This window comes from Chamaea fasciata, unplaced genomic scaffold (assembly GCF_029207755.1).
Source record: "Chamaea fasciata isolate MVZ Bird 193981 ecotype frontalis unplaced genomic scaffold, bChaFas1.0.hap1 SCAF_14, whole genome shotgun sequence".
Lineage (NCBI taxonomy): Eukaryota > Metazoa > Chordata > Aves > Passeriformes > Sylviidae > Chamaea > Chamaea fasciata.
In genome coordinates this window covers 6,383,777-6,405,634 of record NW_027094099.1, presented here as the reverse complement: position 1 = coordinate 6,405,634, position 21,858 = coordinate 6,383,777, and the positions used below count along the sequence as shown (strand labels likewise).

The 21,858-nt window shown below is 41.1% G+C and overlaps 1 protein-coding gene and 2 long non-coding RNA genes across 6 annotated transcripts in view; 1 reads left to right on the top strand and 2 right to left on the bottom strand.

Annotated features, from left to right (window-relative positions):
• Positions 1-1,398, bottom strand: LOC136296822 (uncharacterized). Its single transcript, XR_010723011.1, has 2 exons — positions 1,089-1,398; positions 1-969 (listed from the first exon to the last, which is right to left on the bottom strand). It is a non-coding gene; the product is annotated as an uncharacterized lncRNA (long non-coding RNA).
• Positions 1,399-1,843: 445 nt separating this feature from the next.
• Positions 1,844-21,858, top strand: part of RNF111 (ring finger protein 111) — a 42,388-nt gene continuing 22,373 nt past the window's right edge. For 2 of the 4 annotated variants that reach the window (XM_066196155.1, XM_066196154.1), the window contains exons 1-3: positions 1,886-1,945; positions 11,869-12,764; positions 21,579-21,705. In XM_066196155.1, the coding sequence (XP_066052252.1) occupies positions 11,888-12,764; positions 21,579-21,705 (1,004 nt within the window). In that variant the 5' untranslated portion in view covers positions 1,886-1,945; positions 11,869-11,887. Of the gene's footprint in view, positions 1,946-11,868; positions 12,765-21,578; positions 21,706-21,858 lie in introns of all 4 variants that reach the window. The other 2 variants (XM_066196156.1, XM_066196157.1) reach the window with 2 other exon arrangements.
• LOC136296762 (uncharacterized) lies at positions 2,079-17,440 on the bottom strand. The gene is made up of 3 exons (XR_010722998.1): positions 17,244-17,440; positions 5,904-6,044; positions 2,079-5,288 (listed from the first exon to the last, which is right to left on the bottom strand). It is a non-coding gene; the product is annotated as an uncharacterized lncRNA (long non-coding RNA).

Below are 21,858 nucleotides of genomic sequence, written 5' to 3'. Positions count from 1 at the left end.
TTAATGCTGGATGACCTGTGTTATTGTCTTTATTGCAAACTGGAATGAATTATTGCTTTGCTCATGGAACCACATGAAATAACCTGTGATCCTTTTGCCCACCTTCATTCTATGTGGGTCTCACTTCTTCCTGTGTTCTCACTTCACACATAAAGCTGAAAAAGTCTTTATTTCCATACCATTTATTTGTTATAGCACTTTTTGCATTTTGTACACATATTGAAGCAGAGTTTAATTTCCATGTTGTTTTATCCACTTTTGCTTTAAGGAAATTCCATTCAATAATTCAGGTAATGAATAGTGTCAACATGCATTCTTCCCCTGTGACCATTTCTTTTGCAATGATGCATGCAGGTTGTTTAGCTCCTCTGAAACACGTAGGAAGTGCTGTGTACTGATGACTCTGCAGTGCAGTGCGTTGTGAGGAAGATCAGCTATTGGTGGAGCAGACCCTTCTGCTCCAAAGCCTTGGGTTTATGTAGCTGTTGGTCACTGAGACTATACGACCCTTGTCTATCCAGTGTTTCACCCTGGAGCTGGAATGTGTACCCTGACATCGATGAAAGGTCATCTCTGGCAGAGAGACATCCTGGCCTTTGGCAGTTGCAAAGTCAGCAAACACTGAGGCTTGCTGCTGTACGAGCCTTGCCAAAGCTGTGGTGTTTGCTGTGCTGTTTGCTGTGCTGTCTGTGTGAGACACGGCCACTGTATGGGACAGGTTCCTTACAGTTTGTGTGTACATCGGTCATGGAGAGGGGGAAGACTCACTTCACCCCGAGTCAGTGACTGCATTGTGCAGGAAAGGCAAATAAATTCCTATTTCTAAAGAGCTGGGATGGAGAGTTGGGATTTGTTGGCGTTTCTTCGCAGCCGCACCTGCCAGTGGCTCCAGGACCGGCAGCCCTGAGACACTGCGGTGTCAAGGGAAGACTCAGCGCTGGGCAGAAAACGAGTGTTTTTACACAAGTCCTGGAAGGGGACATCACAGAAAGGGTCCGGCTGGAGGGGACGGCAGTGGATCTCACCTCCCTGCTCACGCCGAGTCATTCCAGAGGACGCGGCACAGGATTGCGTCCAGTTCTCAATACCTGGGCAGCGTGGTCCAGTGCTTGCTCACTGCACAGTGAAGAAGTTCTTTCTCAGGTCGGGTGGAACTTTCTGTGCATCAGTTTCTGCCCGATGCCTTGCGTCCTATTGCTCGGCACCAGCGAGCAGAGCCTGGGCCAAGCTCTGATGCCCCCGCTTTAGGCATTTAAACACAACCGCGTAAACGCAGCAGCAGCCAAGGCAGCCAGGGCCGTGCCGCCCGCCCATGAGCCCGTCCCGACCAGTCCGGTCCTCTCCGGAGCCCGTTCTGACCGGGCCCCGTCCCCTCCGGAGCCCGTCCTGACCCGGTCCCGTCCCCGTCCCCTCCGGAGCCCGTCCTGACCCGGTCCCGTCCCCGTCCCCTCCGGAGCCCGTCCTGACCCGCTCCCGTCCCCTCCGGAGCCCGTCCTGACCCGCTCCCGTCCCCTCCGGAGCCCGTCCTGACCCCCTCCCGTCCCCTCCGGAGCCCGTCCTGACCCGCTCCCGTCCCCGTCCCCTCACGAGCCCGCGCTGTGGCGGCGCCGCCGCCCGGCAGGGGGCGCGGCGGGAGGCGGGGCACGCGCCGGCGCGGTGCGCTTTGCGGGCGGCTGTAAAGCAGCGCCGAGTGTCGCGCTGCGCTGGGCAGGGAGCGGCGGGGGCTGCGCCACAACAGAGCGGGGCCCGCCCGGCGCAGCGGTTGCACCGGCACCGGACCGGGGGCGGCGGCTGTACCGGCACCGTAAGGACGCTGCGGCCTCTCGAGCCGCGCCGGGCAGCGCCGCGGGGACGCTGCGGCGCCCACCGGGGCCGCTTGTACCCCTCGGCCCTGCGCAGGGCGCCGGCGGCAGCCGCCCCTTCCCCCGCGGCCTGGCTGTCTCAGGTACGGGGGGCGGCGGGACCGCGGGCGGGGCCGGGCCGGGGCTCCCCCGCCTCCCCGGCCCTGACGGCGGCGGGGACCGGCGGGGCTGTGCGGCGGGTGGGAACTTCACGCCGAATGTATTTTTTCCTTTTTTTATTCAGCGCCTCGTTGACGCACAAAGCGGTGCCTTCGCTGCGGGCAGCCGCGGCACTCTCTGGGGTTTTGTCGCAAATTTGTCACAAATTTTCCCCTTAGGGAAATGAGTTTCTATTTCTGTGCGTAATAGGGCTTGTTATGACGTCATTTGTTTTGTTTGCGAAGTTAGCGTTCTCTTAACCCAGGTTAAAAAAAAAATCACCATTTTCAGGTGCTTTTTGTCTCATAAACAAGGAAGTAACGTTCATTCAGAAATGTAGGCCGGGGTCCACAGAGGTACGTGGGCTTGTCACTGTTGCAATGGGCAGGTGTTCAGGGTATGTACTTTTTTAAGTGTCTGTGTTTCTGTGATTAGGGCTGAGTATCCATTCATAGAATTTTCATGTTGTTTGAGTAAGCTCTTCCGTGGCTTGAAGTGATTTTATTAAATCATAAGCAAGGCCTGGTTGCTTTAGCTGATTAAACGAGACCCTTAATTCCTGATACCCAAGTACTTCTCTCGAGGAGGACATAATGCAGGAGGTAAGAGTCTGCTGTAATTAGAATAATTTGATTCTAATGCAGTTATTTCAGAAACAAAGATTTGACCAAAAAGATGAGAATTGCGTGCTCATTGTGTAGACCTGGGTTTGTTATGGTGTCTGTATTATAAACTATTAAAGGAAAGCTAGGTTTTCAGGTGCAGAATAAGGTCTTATGTTGTCTTTGGTGTAACTTGGAGGAAATTCCAAAGGTATATTAATGCTGGATACTGAGTAGAAAGCTTTTCTTGGGAAAACTGATGTTTAAATAGCTATAATGCTTTGCCATTCTTAAAATCAGAAATTGCATCTTGTTGTTCACGTATCCATAGTTCTTGCTGTCAGAGCAATTTAAGTGTTTTTGCACTCAGTTTTTTTGGCTAAAGGGACTGTCTTGGGGTAGGGAGGGAGCAGAAGCAAGCCCTGGTAGCCAGGATGATTCTTGCTGTTGTGCAAGGATTGATAGGGGAAGAGATGATCTTGGTTTATTTGACAGAATGAACATCTGGTCACCTGTCTTGTGCACTCACCCACAGTATAGAATCACCTATGGAATTCATTAGGTGGAAGAGGCTGTAGGAACATTTTGTGTTTCACTTTAATTCAATAATAGCATGTAAGGCACTGAGCTTGTTTTAAACCTCTGGAAGTCTTGCATATTTAAAAATCCGGTGGTTTTTATTGATGGTTGAAGCCCTGGCAGTTACAGCTGAGGTTGTATCTGGTATTGAGAGCTTGAGGGTGAACAACAGCTCGCAGGATTCATGGGTATTTTGCATATCCTTTCAAAGTATGGATGAGAACATTCTGACCTTGGAGAAATATGTCTTTTATGAAGCAGTGACTTTTGTAAAAGTGTATTAAGAGCGTATCTTAACATGACTGGGACTTGTACTTTATCTTTGAATTAGTAACTTCGTTGACCTACATAACCTGATCAGTTATAGCAGTTGATTTTCACCGGAGGTGGCTGTGTTGCTGTAACAGCTGACAGCAGTTGCTGCCTTCTTTTTCTGAGATGTACACTCTTTCATTTCTGTTTATATTTCCTCTAATGGTGAGGACATTCTTTTGGGAAGCTAGAGGTGATAGTGCCCTCCTTCATAGCTGATGTATTATAGGGGCTTGGATGTCAAGCAGTTGAATAAATAGGGAAAAATTGAGGGGGAAGTGATGATGGGATGAGGAACTGGATGATTTAATTCACGTGTAAACAACGGAGATAGAACAGGAGATGGACTTGCCATGGCAGATGTTGTATAAAAGGCTCCTCACAGGTTTCCTGATGTGCAGCCTCCTTTAAGTGAGCTGTCAGCAAAGATTTGGATTGGTGAAAGAAACATTTTCTTTTCTTCCTTTCCTTCTGCCCCATTAGGGTTCTCTGCTAGGCCTGACCTGAGCCCACCAAGAAAACCACCAATCTGTACTTAACCTTGGAGGATGTTCACTAGTTAAAAGACTTCAGCTGTGGATGCATTTTGTGTTCCTTACAACTTTGAGTAGTTACCCTCTCCTTAAGTTGTACGTGTACCCCATACAATATTACTCAATATGCATGTTTTTTAACCTTGCTGACATTGAAACAGCCAAACCACTGCAGATCTAGTGATAAAACAGGATTATTTTGTTGTTTTATGTAGTTTATGCTATTTGGGAAAGGAATTGCTCTAAATTAAAATAATGTCTTCCTTACTAAGTGTTTTCCAAGTGAAATCTGAGAAGGCTGGTTCATGGCTTTACTAGCAAGAGGCCAGTAAGGGCTATTTGCTTCTGTCAATTCTTTTCCCCCAATGCAGTTTAGTCCTAATATTTGACTGCTGTTAGGTAAAATGTTTGCTTTTGTCTTTGCTGGGTGCAGAGAGGAGAAGTCTGCTGCAGTGTCCTTTCCCCTGAAACTGGCAGATCTGCCCAGTGTTTCACATTGCTTCTCAAACTTTTATCAAGAGGTGTTTGCAAAATGACAGTACATCAAGAAGAATTACACATACCTCAAAGTTCAAAAACACCAGGGGGGCTAAGAAACAATTTTTAAAATAAGTTTTGATGGCTGTGTAACTTAGAACTTCCCTAGCTGTCTTGGGAAGCAAAATTCCTGGTTAAGATCTTAAGTTCGAATAAAAAAATGCATTTTTTTCATCGTTTTTTAAAGCTACCACTTCTTATTCCCAAGTTCAGTGCTGTTTTGTTTGTCTTGGAGTTCACTGAAGCCAAAATATTCCTGATTGCCAAATCATAATGCTTCTATCTTAAAGCTATGATTTCCATAGTGTTGATGTAGCTAACTGATTTAAGCCTAGGACAGAGCAAAGAAATGTCTAGACTGAAGAATGTGCTTGTGAGCACCATATCAAATCCACCTGCTTGCCCCCATTGTGCAAAGGCAGACAGAATCCTTGTCCAGGTGGGTGTGTGTGTGGTGATGCTTGATCCAAGCTGGAATTTCCTTGGGTTCCTTTATGGCCTTAGATTGACTCAGTGCTCTGTGGGGCGGCTCCCCTGTGCTGGGGGGACTCTGTAGGACAGCTCCCCTGTGCTGGAGGGTTCTGCAGCATTGCTCTGAGCTCACCATCTAACAGGAGACGCCTCCAGCTGCACATGCTCTGTGCATTTTGTCTGTTCCAGCTGGAGCCAGGCTATGGATCCTGTCCTGAAGAGCTCTTCTGTTCATAGGTGTCGTGTGCTGGATTCTGTTGGCAGAGGTGAGACAGACACTTCAGAAGTCTCTCCCTAGGAGCACAGTGCTGTTCAGTCTCAGAGGTTAATGGCAACATGGCACAGCAGAGGCATTCTGTACCTGTCCTATAGGTGGCCTGACATTTCTGTTACAAGCTAATTGCTTAATGAACTGAATTGACTTTAATATCAGGAAGCAAACCTTGAAGGTCCCAGAGGAATTTTTTGGGGGATAAAATTAAGGAGAGTTTGCTGGTCCAGATGTTGGGTACATTTTATTACAGTACTTGATGGTACAGTTACTGTGGTCTGAGATGGCTTCGTAAAGGTTGGTAAGGGTAGTACTAAATAACCTTGTTATTATTAACCTTGAAATAACCTTGTTTCACTTCAAGAGTAGACTTTCCAAGCCAGCGGTGGTTCCTAGAATTGCCCGCAAGGAGTGGATGAGCCTCCCTGCATTGCTGTGGCTCATGTAGCTGTAGCACCTCTGCAGAGCACAGACAAACCCTTCTGTCTGTGTGGATGTAGTGGGCTGCCTTTGGGAGTCTGTAAGTAAGAACCTGTTTCCAGAACATTATCATGCAGTTAGTAACTCATGCTGTGTGTGTTATTCTGAAATACTGTACCTTTCTCTAGGGCAGAGCATCGATATTCTGCTTGGAGAATGCTCGAGTAATTCTGTCATTCAGAAATGGAGTCATTGCTATGTCTGCATTAAAGCACGGAAAGGAAATTGAGAGTGGTTTGCAGTGGTATTTCATATTGTCCTGTGAATAAAGATTCATTAATTAATCAATGAAACGCTATGGAATTTCAGATTACCTTCTGATTGTTGCTGTTTTATAAAATCCGTTGATCTTTAACTTACCAGTTGCTTTATTTTCTATCAAAGATTAGAAGAGCGATATGTAGGATGCTCAAATTTGGTAGTTAAAACAAGCTTTAAAAGAACCCTGTTTTTCTAATGAAGTGATAAAAAGTGAAGAACAACTGAATGAAGAAGAATGCAGTAAAATTTTGAAATCTGATTGCACTTGTTTTCCTGATAGTGGAACTGAATATTCCATGTTTTTCTTGTCACTTTGCATTGTATAGGCATACAGGTTGTCCCTGCTTGATAGAAATTAAATGAATAAGACAGGACTGCCTCTTTTAGGAAGATGAGTGGGGTTTTTTTGTGATCTGCTCAGTGAGTTCCTTATATTGTGGATGCAGCAGGGCATGGTCGCACTGAGATTTGATCTCCATGGTATTGAGCTGGGGGTCCAACTTCTGAAGTGGCTCCTAAGCCTGTCAGCCTCCACTGTGTCAGGGTCACGCACGAACTGTTCTTGCTCTGCTGCCTGTGCTTGAGATTGCAAAGTAACAGTGCTTCAGTTTTCTTACTTTGCTGAAGGCCTTGTATGAATTTTATAACTTTTTTCATTTTCCTGTTTCTTGATATATCTAATGGAAAAGCCTTGCTGAAAGAGTAGGAATACATCTTTTTAATGAGAGTAAAGAAAGGTTTTCTCATGAGTTTAACACTACGAGTATGAGCTTGACAGAGTAAAATGTTAAAAGTAAAATCTGATACAAGCTGCATAACAGGGAAGGGAATTAGTTTTAAAAGTTAGTTGGGAGTTCAGTGACCATATGCAAAGAAAATGAGTTAGAAGTGAATAAAGGGACAAGAACTGCAAGGAGATTTTTTTTCTAGGTGGTGAACGGAGTTGACTATATTTTAGAATATGGCTGAAAATACATTTTCAGAGTAATGATATATTAGGTCACATCTATTCATCAACCAAGTTTATACCAAAAAACTGAGTTGTATGTTGTGTAATGAAGCATTTCACTGTTTTATAGTGCTGTAATGCCACATATTTTTTGATTGCTTATAAAGAAATTAATTATTAATGGCAAAATCCTTTGTTCCATCTTAAAACTCAGATGTGTTTTTGGGTTTGATATGTGATCATAAACTTGCTGTAAAAGTCTCTTTAACCTTGTTTTTTGACAGCTATTTCTAGGGACTTCTCAGTTTGCATGAATTTTCTTGCACAGCTGTATGTCTTGGAATGATTAATAGAAATGGTTTTAAGTGGTAAAAAGAATGGATGAAAGTCATGTGCACTTCATAATTCTAAATAGTCATACACCTGAGAGGGGAACTTAAAATAACTATTTATAGTTTTCAGGTAGCTGTCTTAACAGCTCTTCTTTGAGTCATAATGGCTTAAAAGAAGATAGTAAATCAAAACTTGGAGAGGAGACAAGGGGGACTAAGTCAATAGGTAAATGTTTTGATTAGGAGGGAGGAACACTAATGCTGATTCAGCGTGCTTACTTCATCTTCCTGCTTGAAAAAGCTCCTGAGGACTACTTTTAATTAGAAGTAGATATTGTAGGAACTTCTAAATGTTTTAACAGCAGGTGATCTCATTCTAATGGCTTAATTATTTTCATAGTATTTTTGTAGTCCCTCTTAAATTTTGTCTTCTGTGCAGAAGAAAAATGGCTATTTATGTCTAACCACTGAAGATACTTAAAATGGATTGAAATCTAGTCCAGGTTTTGTCTCTTTTTGGTCACATTTTTTGTTTGGAAGTTTGCAATAGCATTTCTAAATAGTGAAGGCATGGATTATTGTTCATCGTTGATTGCTGTCTTTCACTTCAAATCCACTCCTGTTGAAGCTGTTGTGTGAGTTTGTAGTCGAAAGGCAGCAGCTCTCCTGTGAGTAAGCAGTCCTTCAGCCTCTCTACTGGTTAGCAAAAATGAAGAGTTCTTGGTTACTTGGTTGAATTTCCATGGTTGTAAGAGTAAAAATCTGCAATATGTTTGAATCTGTTAACTGGCTAGTGTATGTGGGCTGCCTGTTGGCATCAAACTAAGCCAGTAAAGTTTCAGATGCGCTAGTTTTCACTGTGTGATAATTTCAGGTTTTTCTCATCTTACAGTAGTTTGAGAAACCTCGAAGTGTAAATGTCATTGCACTAGTTTTTTTGCTGTAACTTAAATAGCTGTATCTGTATTTCAGCACAGTGGCCTCTGCACTAAAACAAACAGAGCTTTTGCAAAGATAATCACATTCAGCATGCAGAATTTTCATACTGATGGAGATTCTTCCACTTTAGTTTAACAATAAAAAGGGGCCGTAGCACTCCAATGAGAAGAGCAGAATCATTTGTAAATCAGCCCCTGGCTGTGCTCACATAATGAGAAAATATTCAGATTTTCATTTTTTTAAAAAAATTAAGGGGTCAATTCTTTTTTTTCTGAAGTTATCCTGTTAAAAGGATGGGAAACAGCCATGTATAGGCTGGACATGTAGTATATGCTGGCAAGTTATGACTATGTTCAAAAACAATATGTTTTCTGAGTAAAATAATGTTTTTCTCCCAAAATTGAAATATTTTATGGATTTTTTTAAAAAAAAACTTGTGATGAAATACCAAAGTGTTACTGTGGGAGGATCTAGGTTGCTTTTATGCTGGGGTGGAGACTGACTAGACTGTTACATTTCTGTAAAACAGTGGTGCATAAATAACAGAGCTAAAAGGTGACCTTGGGAGGATCAGAAAAAGGACTGTGTACTGCTTGTTCTCTGTGTGCTTGTGGAAGGTCTGAATGCTGTATTCCTGTCCTTATTACAAATTGGATGAAATGGAAGTCTTGGTCTTAATCTTTTCAAAGAAAGACAGTGCATGTGTGTGAGGGTATGGACGAGCATGGTGAGGACTGTCTGAGCTGGAGCTGAGAAGGGTAGACGGCAGAACCCCACAGCTTTAATAGTAGTTGTTTTCTAGGTAGACTTTTTGCACTCCTAGTGTTTATTCTAAGGTTTTTTTTGCAATTCTGCAGCTTTTTTTTTTCCAGCCCTAAAGAAAAAGGTAGCCTTACATAGTATATTCCACTAAAACTTACTGCTATAAAAAAGTAGTGCTTTGATGAAGTAATAGCCCTTGTCTATATTGTCAAGAAGAGGTTTTTTCCAACTTGAGTGAATATAGCTTTTGACTTGCATGGGAGACATGCCTATCAGCTGTAATTCCAATAGAGAGCAGCAGCACCTTCTTATCAAAGGATATAGGCCTCATATTTAACAGTAATTGTTATAGATGTTTGTAGGATTTACAGCGAGAGCATTCAAATGGGGCTTTTCAGGTGGGGTTTTAGGATCCAAAAGGTTTTTCATCTCCAGAAAGATCCTGTCAACTTACAGCTTCTGTAGGTGTCAGTTCTGCAGCATAGATGCCTTTTGCAAAGTTTTTATTCCAGGTTACATCACATGGAGTGTAGTAGTTGTTAGTTGCTTATGGCTATGAAGAGAACACAGGCTGCCTGGGGTGATGCATCAGTTTATACCCATTGCAAACTGAAATAAATAATTCTTTAGGATCTGTTAGGAACAGCTAGCTCACAGCTGCTCCTGAAAGCATGTTTGTGAAACATTCTAAGAACTTCTTATTTAAATCTGTTTTGTAGTCTCAGTCTTGTATTGATATGTTCTATGACAAAATAAGTGAGGCCATTAAATATTAGCCCTGCATGTAAGGATGCATTAGCATTTTGAAGAGTTTGGAGATTCAGGAAGAGGATTACAGACCTGAGTAGGCAGGGCTGCTTAACCTGCCACGGATCATAGAATCATCATAGAATGGTGCGGGTTGGAAGGAACATTAAAAGTCATCTACTGCCAACTTCCCTGCCATGGACAAGGACACCTGCCACTAGACCACATTGCCTAAAGCCCAGCTATTCCAGGGATGGGCCATCCACAGTTACTCTGGGCAAGCTGTTCCAGTGTCTCACCACTCTCACAGGGAAGAATTTCTTCCTCATATGTAATCTAAATCTGCCCTCTTTTGGTTTGAAGCCATTCTCCCTTGTCTTGTCATTACATGCTCTTGTCAGAAGTCCTGCTCGTCCTCTCTTGGAGCCCCTCTAGGTACTGGAAGGTGCTGTAATGTCTCCTTGGAGCCTTCTCTCCAGGCTGAGCAACCCCAGTTCTCTCAGTCTGTCTTCATAGGACAGATGCCCCACCCCGGGAGCATCTTCATGGCCCTTGTGTGGTCTTGCTCCAGCAGCTTCACATCCTTATGCTGGGAGCTGCAGAGCTGGATGTGTTAGTCCAGGTGGAATAGAGGGACAGTCCCCTCCCTTGACCTGCTGGCCACACTTCTTCTGAGCCAGTCCAGGATATGATTGACATTCTAGGCTGCAAACACAGTGTCAGATCATGTAATGCTTCTCATCCACTGACACCTTCTGAAGTTCTTCCCAGAGGTGTTCTCGCTCCTGTCTCTGCCCAGCCTGTATTTGTGCTTGGCATTGCCCCAGCCCAGGTGCAGGACCTTGCACTTGGCCTTGTTGAACTTTGTGAGGCTCACGCAGACCAACCTCTCAGGCCTGTCAGGGTGACTCTGGGTGGCTGTTGTTGCTGTTTCTAGGTAGCTCAGGTGTTTTTTGTGGCTTCATGCATATTCCCAGCTGTGCTGCTTAGGCAGCCTTATTCCACTTAGGGCATTGTTTCACATGTTTTCTTAAGCAGCCTTTTGGTAGTTCAGCCCAACTTGCTGTAAGCTGTCAGGTATCTACTGTAGCCTTATTCAGCTGAGGCATAAACCCCCCTGAAATTAGTTACACTAGAGAGTTTCAGTAGTTATCACAGTGGGAACCAAATTGTTTCATCATTCCCTTTTGGGAATTTACACCAAAGGCAGAGATGTCAGATGAAGCAGATTGAATGCGGATCTGTTACTGAGGTTACTGGTTACTGTTGTCTGTGTCTTACAGTACAGAAGTATTTCTTTGAGGCTAATGTTATACACTAGGGGCTTTATATTTTGACAGGGAGGGGGAACCTGCCCAATGGTGATTCCATATGGTATGATATACTCAGTTTGTGTCATAGGTTAAGAGTCAAAAGTACATGGACTGAAAATAGCTTTGTACACTGTACTGCTTATGTGTGGGTATTTTTAAAAGAGACTCAAGGTAATAAATGGATTTTTATTACTTTGCCCCAAAATAATAACTGTGCAAAATCTCTCATGTTTCATTCATTTTCATGTCAGAAGAGAAAGATGAATTCTAAGTAACTAACTTTTTTAGCTCAATTGTCACCATACAACCCCATGTGTTGTGTTGAAGTATTTACTGTCCATGTGTTCTGCTGCAGGAGAAGATACAGGCCTTATTTAATAAGCATGCATTTTAGTTTATGGCTATGGGAGCTATTCAGCCAAAATTCAGGTAACTTCTGTAAGCAGTAGCCTGTAACTGGCATGCTTAAGTATCAGTAAAGCAAACATCATTGGTTTTGCAGGTGACATGGACCAGTATTTGCCCTGTGAAAGTGATAATGTTTTCACTGACCATAAGAACTTCTCTTCAATGCAAATTATAAGAGTTCCGTCTTAACGAAAAATTACACTGTCAAGGAGTATTTTTAATATTTTGAAGCAGTTGTAATTTGGTTACTGTTGTTTTGTCATTCCCACTGGGGCGTTAGTCCTAGTGGTAAATGGGTTTTCTCTTATTTTAGTTGTGCTTTTGAAAAGTCTAATGCTTCTTTTCGTGATGCTTATCTGTTTTATTTTCTAGGCCTTTCTTAAATATTTCCATGTCTAAATGGACTCCTGAATGTAATATAGTTTATACTCTAAAAGCGGATATGAAGAGTGAAGTTCCTTCTGATGCACCAAAGAGACAGGAGAGTCTGAAGGGGATCCTCTTGAACCCTGAGCCTATTGGGGCAGCCAAAAGCTTCTCTGCAGAAGTTGAGATGATTGCCAGTAAAGTAGGGAATGAGTTCTCTCACTTGTGTGGCGATTCTCAAAAGCAAAAGGACATGAATGGCAACCATACAGACCAAGAAAAAGGTATTGTGGTGCGGAAAAAACGCAAGAGCCAGCAGGCTGGTCCTTCATACACTCAAAACTGTCCTGATAAAGAAAATAAAGGAATCTTGGGATTGAGACAGCATCTAGAAACACAGAGTGAGGACAATGATTCTTCTTTTAGTGACTGTATCTCTTCACCTTCATCGAGCTTGCATTTTGGAGACTCTGACACAGTAACATCTGATGAAGAAAAAGATGCTCCTGTGAGACACCCTCAGGCAGTGTTGAATACTCCAAGTAGAACTCACAGTGCAAGGTCACAAAAGTGGCCTCGGACTGAGGCAGACTCTGTACCTGGGTTATTGATGAAAAGGCCCTGTTTTCACAACAATTCTTTAAGAAGACTGCCATATAGGAAGAGAGTTGTGAAAACAAGCTCATCACAGCGGACACAGAACCAAAAAGAACGAATTTTAATGCAGAGGAAAAAGCGGGAGGTGTTAGCTCGAAGGAAGTATGCTTTGCTCCCCAGTTCTAGCAGCTCCAGTGAGAATGATCTCAGTACTGAATCTTCTTCCAGTTCATCTACTGAAGGGGAGGAAGACTTGTTTGTGTCACCTGGTGAAAACCACCAGAACAGCACAGCTGTTCCTTCAGGTAAAACTGAATTCCTGAGGTATTTTGTATTAGTTATCTTTCATGGTGTACAATAGGCTTTTTTATGTGCTCTTTGGAGCAGTTTTTGTTGAACTTAATAGTACAGATAGACTTCCTGCAAGTACTGTGAACATTGCAACATAAATTCTTGATGGGAGGAAGTACATTCACATCGTACAGTAGAATTATAGCAAATCTGAAATCTTGAATGTAAAAGTTAATGGTTTCTAAAGAACATAGTGGAAGGTTGCTCAGTCTGATTAGTTGTATGCTGCCGAGTTGATCCATTTTTATTTTTTTTAGATGTTGAATTGTGTTAAGAATTTTAGCTTTGAACTGATTGTGGTAATAATTTTATTTTCAGAATATAGAAATATCTGGTAATATTTAACTGCACTTGGCAACTTAGCAAAATATGAGGAAAAAAGTCCATTGTTATAAGAACTGAGATAAGAGTCAGTTGAAGGTAACTTTAATATCGAGATATTAAAAGAAAACTATTGTATATATACACCAAATGTTTCACCCAGATAAACTCAATGCAAGGCAGTTGGTTTACACAGTTATTTTCCTAATGTGTCTTGTCTGAATTCTTGAGTGCTTGGAGGAAGACTTTTTGGGGGATGTTTTTATTTTGTTTGTTTTGTTTTGAGTGGTTTTTCCTGGTTTGTTGTGGTTTTTTTGTTAATTGGCAGATTCCTTTCATGTTAGATTTGCCAAGTGAAAGTAGTTGTGCATTCTGGTTTAGTTCAGCTTTTTAGAGAGCATGGGGAAGTAGATAGAACACAGCATGGTGTTAATCTGTGCAACCATGTGTTTTATCTTGTGACAAATGTTTTAATAAGTGAAACTATATCTCAGGCTGTGCTGATCATTCCTCTAAGAAAATGTGGCTGAAAGTACAAAATACAGGACAGGTTAAAAAAAGTGTGAATGCTTATGTTAGGGCAGGATTTATGCTTGAACAGAACCAGATTACCAAAGTCTTGATTATTGCTTGTGTTATTTGTTGCAGTATGAAATAATTCCTGTGATGTTTAAATACAAGGAGTAAAATCTGTAATGCAAAAGTCTTATTTGCTTATGCAGTGCTAGGGCTGGGTATATATAACTCTGAAACCGAAGAATTATTGCACAGCCTTAATTATCTTGATGCATATTTGTGGGAATAGAAATTAATTAGGCCTAAAAAAGTTACATTTGTCATGCATGTGTAACCATATTGAAGAATATGATTTGTAAATACTAAATGTGTGGGGATATACATACATGTATATCAAAAGCCAATTTGAGAAACTACTGTGTTAACACATTTGTTTCTGAGTTAATGATTTCTTACAATTTTCAGGCAGGGTGGAGTTTTATGTAACTAAAATGATGTAGGATCAATAAGAATTCTCCCCACACAGATGTGGAAAAGTCCAGTGGCTTAATTTTTATACTACTTGAAAAGCACACTTAATTAATGGAAGTGCTCATTTTCATGTCATGAATGAAAAAAATTCGATTAGTTCTGCACCAGTTAATTGTAGATTAGAATACTGACATGAGTTGTAACTGGAAGAAGGTCAGGCCTGCTTTAAGGATTGTGTCCTGTCCTGTCTGTACTCCAGGACCAACACTTGCAGGGAGCTGAAAAGCAATTCTGGCTTAGTGTGTGTGAATACTGTGGGGGTTTTTCCAGTGGAAATATATATTGATGGAAAGTTTTTTGAGCATTTTGTTTACATTGCAGATATAATGGGAAGTTGAGCAGACATCCTCTGTGAAAGTGTCCTATTTTTAGCAAGATAAAAATGTGATTAACATTTTTTGCAGCTTTGTGCTGTTATATAAGGCATTTCTGGTTATTGAGTTAATTAGGACAGAAATGGGGCCAGCTGGAAAAACAGCTCTGCAACTTCTCTGTATAGTGAGCAAGCGTGATGGGGTTTCTATATGAGGAAAGGCTTGTATTGATAGTAGTGCTACACGAGCTTATTAGTGTTAGGGAAAATTTCTTTGCTCTGCATTGGCAGATATCTGCTGAATTTACAATGTGCTGAAGGACAGAACTTCCGCTAAGAATATGAGGCCTGGGGCATATATGTAAAGGTGCTAGAGGACAGACTTAGGAAAGGAGAGAGTAATAGTAATTGGAAAAGATGTGGAAATAACTGATTTTTTAGAAAGCAGGTCTCAAAGGGATGTGATTAGTCTTGTAGCCTACCGAATAGCAATTTACATTAAGGATATTGCAAAAAACATTTCTTCACTGTGAATGTTGTTATTTTACTAAAGATACAGTGCATCTAAAGAACTAGTAAGTTAAATTAGTGTAGACTGTTCTGAAAGCCATTTCTTCCTGATTGTTCCAAGGAATTAAAGTAACAGACCTTTTTAACCAAAGAAGTATTTAGCAAGTTCTTATAATTAATAAAATTAACTTGACTAACTTGGGAAAAATCGCATGAATGGAGGTGTGAAGAGGGGGGTTGTTTGTTTAACCAAACCTTTACCAAAAAACCCAATAGCTTTAAATGGGGTTTTCCCTCCTTTTCTGTTAGGAGCTTAGCTATTTATCTGGGGAAACTTTGTGCTTTTGGAGTGTGAGAGTGTGAACAGTACATCCTGACACCTGGGACAAGATGATATTGTTGTACCGACTGTGTGCCATGGCAGGCATTGTTCTCAGTACAGCTGGGATGGACAGCTGAAGCTCATTCAGGGGAGACAGGCGGTGGGGGCATAAGGCCAATGTAAAACCAGCTGTGTGCAGTTTAATGATCCTTACAGCTGAAGGTGCAGGCACTTACAGGGGTGGATATTCTAATTTGTGTGGATCAGTTGGTTTCAATTGCAGTACTGGACTTGCAGTTGAAATGACAGCACACAGCGGCATTTTTACTGGGAAACGTGAATTTTGGTTTGGTGTTTTGTTTAGGTAGTGCAGAAGCCTTTCTCTAACCCTGTGTACACACCAACAGAAATAATCCTCCTCCTCCACCTTTGTCTGTGAAAGGTGGCAAAATTCAGCTTTTGCTGTTTATGTTGTGACACAAAAGTTCTACTTCTGCAGGTATTTGGTTTTCTTCTTGGGTCTAAAGGATTGGGGCTGCCATTTGGAAGCAGTCTGTGTAGGGAAATCTAGGAAAAGCTTAAATTGGAATAAATTTTTAACTTTACATACTCTGATTTGGCAATAAAGCAGAACTCTGGAAAACGACAAAGTGTTGTTAGAATAAAACAAGCTGTGTAGAGTTTGGCATTGTCATGAATTGTTCACCTAATAACTTATGATTCCTTCAGGGTCTGACATGTTATTTTATATTTTTGAACAACTAATGCTAGACAAGTTTTTCTTTTCTTAGAATGTAATGCTGATGAGAAGCTGCTCCAAATTTTGTAGAATAAGGCAGTATTTATTCACTACTGTCATCTTGATTCTCTAACATTTGTTGTCTGTCTCCCAAAAAAAACCATTGATTATAGACATTCAGTATTCTACAAGCCAGGAGCTGGTGAAAATGTTAAGCATATACTGCATGTTCAGATTACTTTACAGATTTAAGATAAACAAGTATTAAGTGGAAATGAGCTGCCTGTTGTTAGAGCTGGTTATTTTTCAGTTACTTAATCCCTCCTAAATGCTGCACCGTGCAGTCCTTTTCTCACACCAGCTGATGCAGCTCATAATTCCAGCCTTTTATCCCAATAGCATTAGTGGATAAGGAAGTGTATAAGTATCCTGTTTACCATGCTGCTTACCGGAGAGGAACTGAGAAGTGGTGAGGAAAGAAGCACCTGGCTTTGTGAGCAGTGGACATTAATCAGTGTTGCTATATCCATCTGCTGTGAATTGGGGCTTTAAATAGCTACAGTAATAGAAGTTAGTGTGGGATTCACTTCAGCCTTGCTGCAGCTTTCTGTGCTGAAAAGATGCGATTTGTAGAATTGGCTTGTTGTGGCATTGCCCATCGGACTGATTTTAGTGCAAGGTTAAGAACAGTTGGTACAGGTTTGAATTAGCATAGTTTATAGTTGGACAGAATCCCCTAAACTGTGGTTGACTGTCTTTTCCACCAGGGTGCAGACTCCTAAGCAATTTGTGTGTTTTGGAAAATTTTTCCCATCATGCACAGCTATTGCAAAGTATATTCCAAGTAAGTCTCAGGTACAGAAAAGCTGTCGTCACACAACCCTAAGGGAACAGGCAGGTTCTTGTCAGAATGTTGACAGCACTAAATCCTAGTTGCAATTAAGTCTTTCTTTTCTTAGCAGGATTTTATGAGTAGAATGACACTGGATTTCTATAGGTAGAGTCAATGTAATACAATCTGTAAGCAGCATAATACAAAATTTATACTACCACTAAGTTGAAATTTCTAATCAGCTGGACCCTCTGCAGATCAGGTCAAATCTTAACATGTGGTTTGCTTTATCAACATAACACTCATAATCTAGACTCAAAAACCATATAAAAGAACATGAGTCACTCACTCAGTCCTCAGAGGAAGCAGATGAAGACAGAGGTGTCCCTTGTCACCAGTGAGGGGAGGGTGTTGCATTTCTGGTCCAGGTTCCCACTTGGGGCTTGTAGCTGCTGGATTTTCTGGCCAGTGCTCTGGGTGCTGTCAGGCTCCCCTGCGCTGTGGCAGGGTCATCAACAACACCTGCTTGGCCTCCTGCCTGGGACCTCCAAGGCCACCGGGGAAGGGAGTGATTGTCCTGGCGCCCAGGAATCTTGAGGCATCTAGGGAGGGAAAGCACAGATGTGTTTGGTCTGTCTGCTTGGGTCACAGGACCTTCAGAGCCTGAGAACAAGAGCAAAGCCAACAAATACGTGACCAGCTCTGTCCCAGAGGGTGCTCCGTACAGTGGTGTTATGCTAACAGGGTCAGTGGGCTCAGAGCAGGGCTGCCAGCCATACCTAGCTCAAGACATCTGAGAGGGAAAGGAGACAATACTCATTAATACGAGCAGGATATAATTTTATTCATTTCAAGCTGAATTACTATCCGAGTCATCTTTAATTCATGAGCATAAGTGGCTGTAGAGGCACATAGTCCCACATTCAAAAAGGGATTCAACACACTTATTGACAGCTGTTCATGAGCAATGACTGGACAAGAAAGTGTGCTCTGAAGTCTGTGATGTTGTTGTGGATGCTGGGTGATGTGAGAGCTTTTAGTTCAAGTTTGTAGCCTGAATTTTCTGCTCTGACTGCATAGTTTTTTGTCTGCTGCTGCTGGTAGAGAGAACATGTGCCTGAGTGGGCTCTTGGTCTGATCCGGTGAAAGCTTGAAACTCAAAATAAGTAATTTCTGTCACTGGAACTTGACTGCTGTTTTTAAATCTCTTCTGGTTTCACTTAAGATGTGTTCAACCTGTCTCATTTGAACTGTGTATTGTACAATTCCTTTATTATCTTACATGTAATATTCAGACTGATTAAACTCCATGTTATTTGCAAATCAGATGTGAAAATACCCTCTGAGAATAACAACAGTCAGCCAAACATAAATTTGGGTATTACAGCAGTGTTATTAATGCCTTTGGTGGGGTACTTGGGGGGATAATGATTGATTGATCTTGGAGTTATGCCATGGTCTTTTAGAGTTAAACAGCAGTATAATTACATATATTATACATGTTACACTGTGCAAATCTTAGTCTCTTGCTTACAACTTCTGGATCATTGAAGTATTTAATTCTAAAGCTTGCTTCCCAGCAAGTTGGTCTATCAGTGGCACATAACAATTTCTGTTGTGAAGTAATATTACAACTTTCTAGGGAAAAAGGTCATTTACTGTTCTAAGTATTGGACTTCAGAGTCCGATATTAAATTTATTTTATTATAAAAGTTATATTCTGCTTAATAAAGCACTTTCTTATGACAGTTTGGCTGTCTTTGTGAGGTAAGGCCTGAACAAGAGTATTTTTATTTTAAAGGGAGGATTGCAGTTTTACACATGTTCGGATTTGGATTCAAGTATGTGCAGTTTATCACTTCCCCTAGACCAGCTGAGCACTAGGCTTCCATCCCAAATAAAACTTTTTTAAAAGGGGAAAAAAACTTATGTGATGAAGTTACTAATTATTTCTGATTAATAGTCACGTACAAAACTTAATTACTAATGGCTATTGAAAGGTCTGAATGTGAAATGAAAAACTTGCAAACTGAAATTTGGTGCCTCGTGTGCACTGTGAAATATTATGCGGGAAGGGGAAAAAGCACCCCAAATTCTGTGGAAACTAGTAAAATCCTTGTATGATTTTCAAGAGAAGTTTTATTTTTAAATAGCTCACTTGTAATGCAGACTGAGTCTTTCAGTGGTGGCCCAAAGGTTAATTTACTCACAAATAACTAGAGTATAATTTGCTTGCTGTGTTCTGTGAGTCAGAAGATGACAGAGAAAGAATGTGTGCCTGCAGGAGGATGATTTTCTGTTTGTTTTGTAGCCATAGGTATTATTCTGAAAGCCGTACAAAATACATCTCTTACACCTGCAGAACTGTTTTGCTGTCAACAGTCCAGTGACTCTTCTCCTTGAAGCAAGATAACCCCCAAGAACAGCAGGAACAGTGTAGTTAACTCTGTAATTATCCAGATTTAGCTGGCTTCTTGCAGCTTCAGTCATTTAGGTGATGCATTGATGAGTAAGGTATTCATGCTTTAAATTTTGCTTGAAGTTCTTTACAGACAGAAGATGACTGGCCAGTGACTGGTATGTGCTAAAAGAAAAAAGTGAATTATACCTTATTGTGTAGGACTGTATAAAACAAATATTTACATAGTTTAGGGGAGCTGTTTTTCTCCTACATTTTTAAGAAAGTATTGGTTCCTTGTACAGGAAAGTGCTTCATGGCACAAAAACCTCATCAGTTTGTGCTTTTGACTTAGGAAGGTGTTTTTAGAAGCATGAACAGTAGGAAATTGCATATGTCTGAATTATGTCTATGCTATATTCTACTTCCAGCAATTTTGACTGTTTTCCATAAAACCTGTTCATTCAGTACCAGTTTTCTACAGTCTGATTTTTGTAGTTGGTACAGTCACCTCTCAGCTAAGGTGTGCTTAAAAAAAAAAGGGATTGAATAAAATGAGCTTTCAAACTTTGAGGAAGGTATCTGAATTGTAGAGATATTCAGTTAAGAATTCCCTTTGGTCTTCATGAACTAAGCTTGTGTCAGAATACCAGTAGAGGTGCACCCTGGGTGAATTTCAGTATAGATCTGCATGGCAGATGACTCTGTCCTCAAGGAGAACTTGTTTGTTTTCTGAAGTTACAAAACCATGCTTAAGCCTAAATCCTTCTACTTTTGAGGCTGTTGTAAATTTCCATAAATACTGAGTCTGAGGACGTGTGGACACTGAGGAGTGCTCTCAAACTTATTATATTTTAGAGAAATGCATGTTTGGAAGATTGAAGGAGGAGCTGTGGGTTTTTCTCGGTGTCCTTTCCCCAGCTGCTTGCCCGGGTAGTTTTGTCTGACAGCAGCTGAGATAGTTTACTTTAAGGAAGCTGTTGCTTGTTTGCCCCTGATAGGCACAGTGTTTACATTCTTCTGAATGTGGTGATGGCTTTAGCTGCTGCCTTTCACTTCGAATAATTGGCCTTTTGGTGTTTTAAGTTTTGGAATGTCGTTTTAGCTTTTAGATTTTGCAGTATTTTCAGTTTTCTCCAAAATTTTCATGCAAGTTCTGAGAATTAATTTTGTTCCACGCTACTTCCAATTGCTACAGTTCTGTTAGTACCAGTATTTGGAAGTATCGCTCTTTACATCTTCAGCCAGCAATCTTTCTGGGATAATTGTGGTCAGAAACAAAGATTGTTGGATAATGGTAATGCAGTTGGTTTTTTCTTCAAAGCAAAAAAACTGTTAAAAATAAAAATGGATAATCTTTCCCAACGTGTAATTGGGTAAATCATCCAGTCCATACAGGATGGAAGTATTGACTTGAATGAGACCAAATTCTTCAAGCACTTTGAAGCAATTTGCAAAAACCAAAATGATAGTTTGTGATTTCTTAGCTATAGAGCTTTTTTTTTAGGAAGTTCTTTTGATCTCAGTGAATAATCCATAGCTCAGTTTAAGTCTTGTAGATAGCTCAGACTCGTCACTACCAGAGTTGCAGCTCTAGAGAAGTATCTCAGCTAGAGAGAAGTATTTCCATCTTGTCAGGCTGGAACTGTCATTCTTCCTGAAGCTGAAGTTGTTTCCTAAGAAAACTTGTCTCTTTTGTGGGGTTTTGGTTGGGGTTTTTTTATCATTCTTAGTTTAATTTTATCTTCCTCGGTCTAGTACAGATTGTGAATGCCACAAAATGTCTAGATACAAAGGTGTTTATAAACACCAAGGGATTTTGTTACAAATACAAACTGGTTGGTGGATCATTCTTCTGTTTAGCTTTGGGACTGATACCTATAAAAACATTTTTAAAAAAAGCTATTAGTGATAACAAACCATGACTGCTTTGCTAGCTTGCAAGTTTGTTCTGTTTTTGTATTGAATGACTGAATCTTGTTGGTGTTACAGATAAAAAAAATTCACTGCAATTGCTTTCAATGCTTGTAATGCATGCTTACATACCTACCCCACACTCAGTCTTCTGTCTCCTTCCTTCCTTTTGCTTCAGCATTTACAGCAGGATTGCTCCCTTTAATAATTAGGTCATGTATTTGACAGTTGCACCTAAGGTTTTGACATACACTGTGGAATTCTCTGCCTACATACATTTTAAATCTATGAGAAATAGTCTCTTATAATGACAGTTGCTGAATGAAGTATAAATGAAATATAGAAACTTTCTTCTACATTTTTCCCCATCAGGAAGCATTGATGAAGATGTTGTGGTTATTGAAGCATCCTCCACTCCCCAAGTCACTGCTAACGAAGAAATAAATGTTACCTCAACAGATAGCGAAGTGGAGATCGTCACAGTTGGTGAAAACTACAGGTGAGACTTACATCTCTTTGTATTAATGAAGTTTTGCTTGTCTTCAAGTTTTTCACAATGTTTTGTGTCATTAAAAGCCCGTCAGGTAATGTCTCTGGAATTCTAACCAGAATGCACAGTATGCGTTTTTGGTTAATAAAAAACAAACCAAGC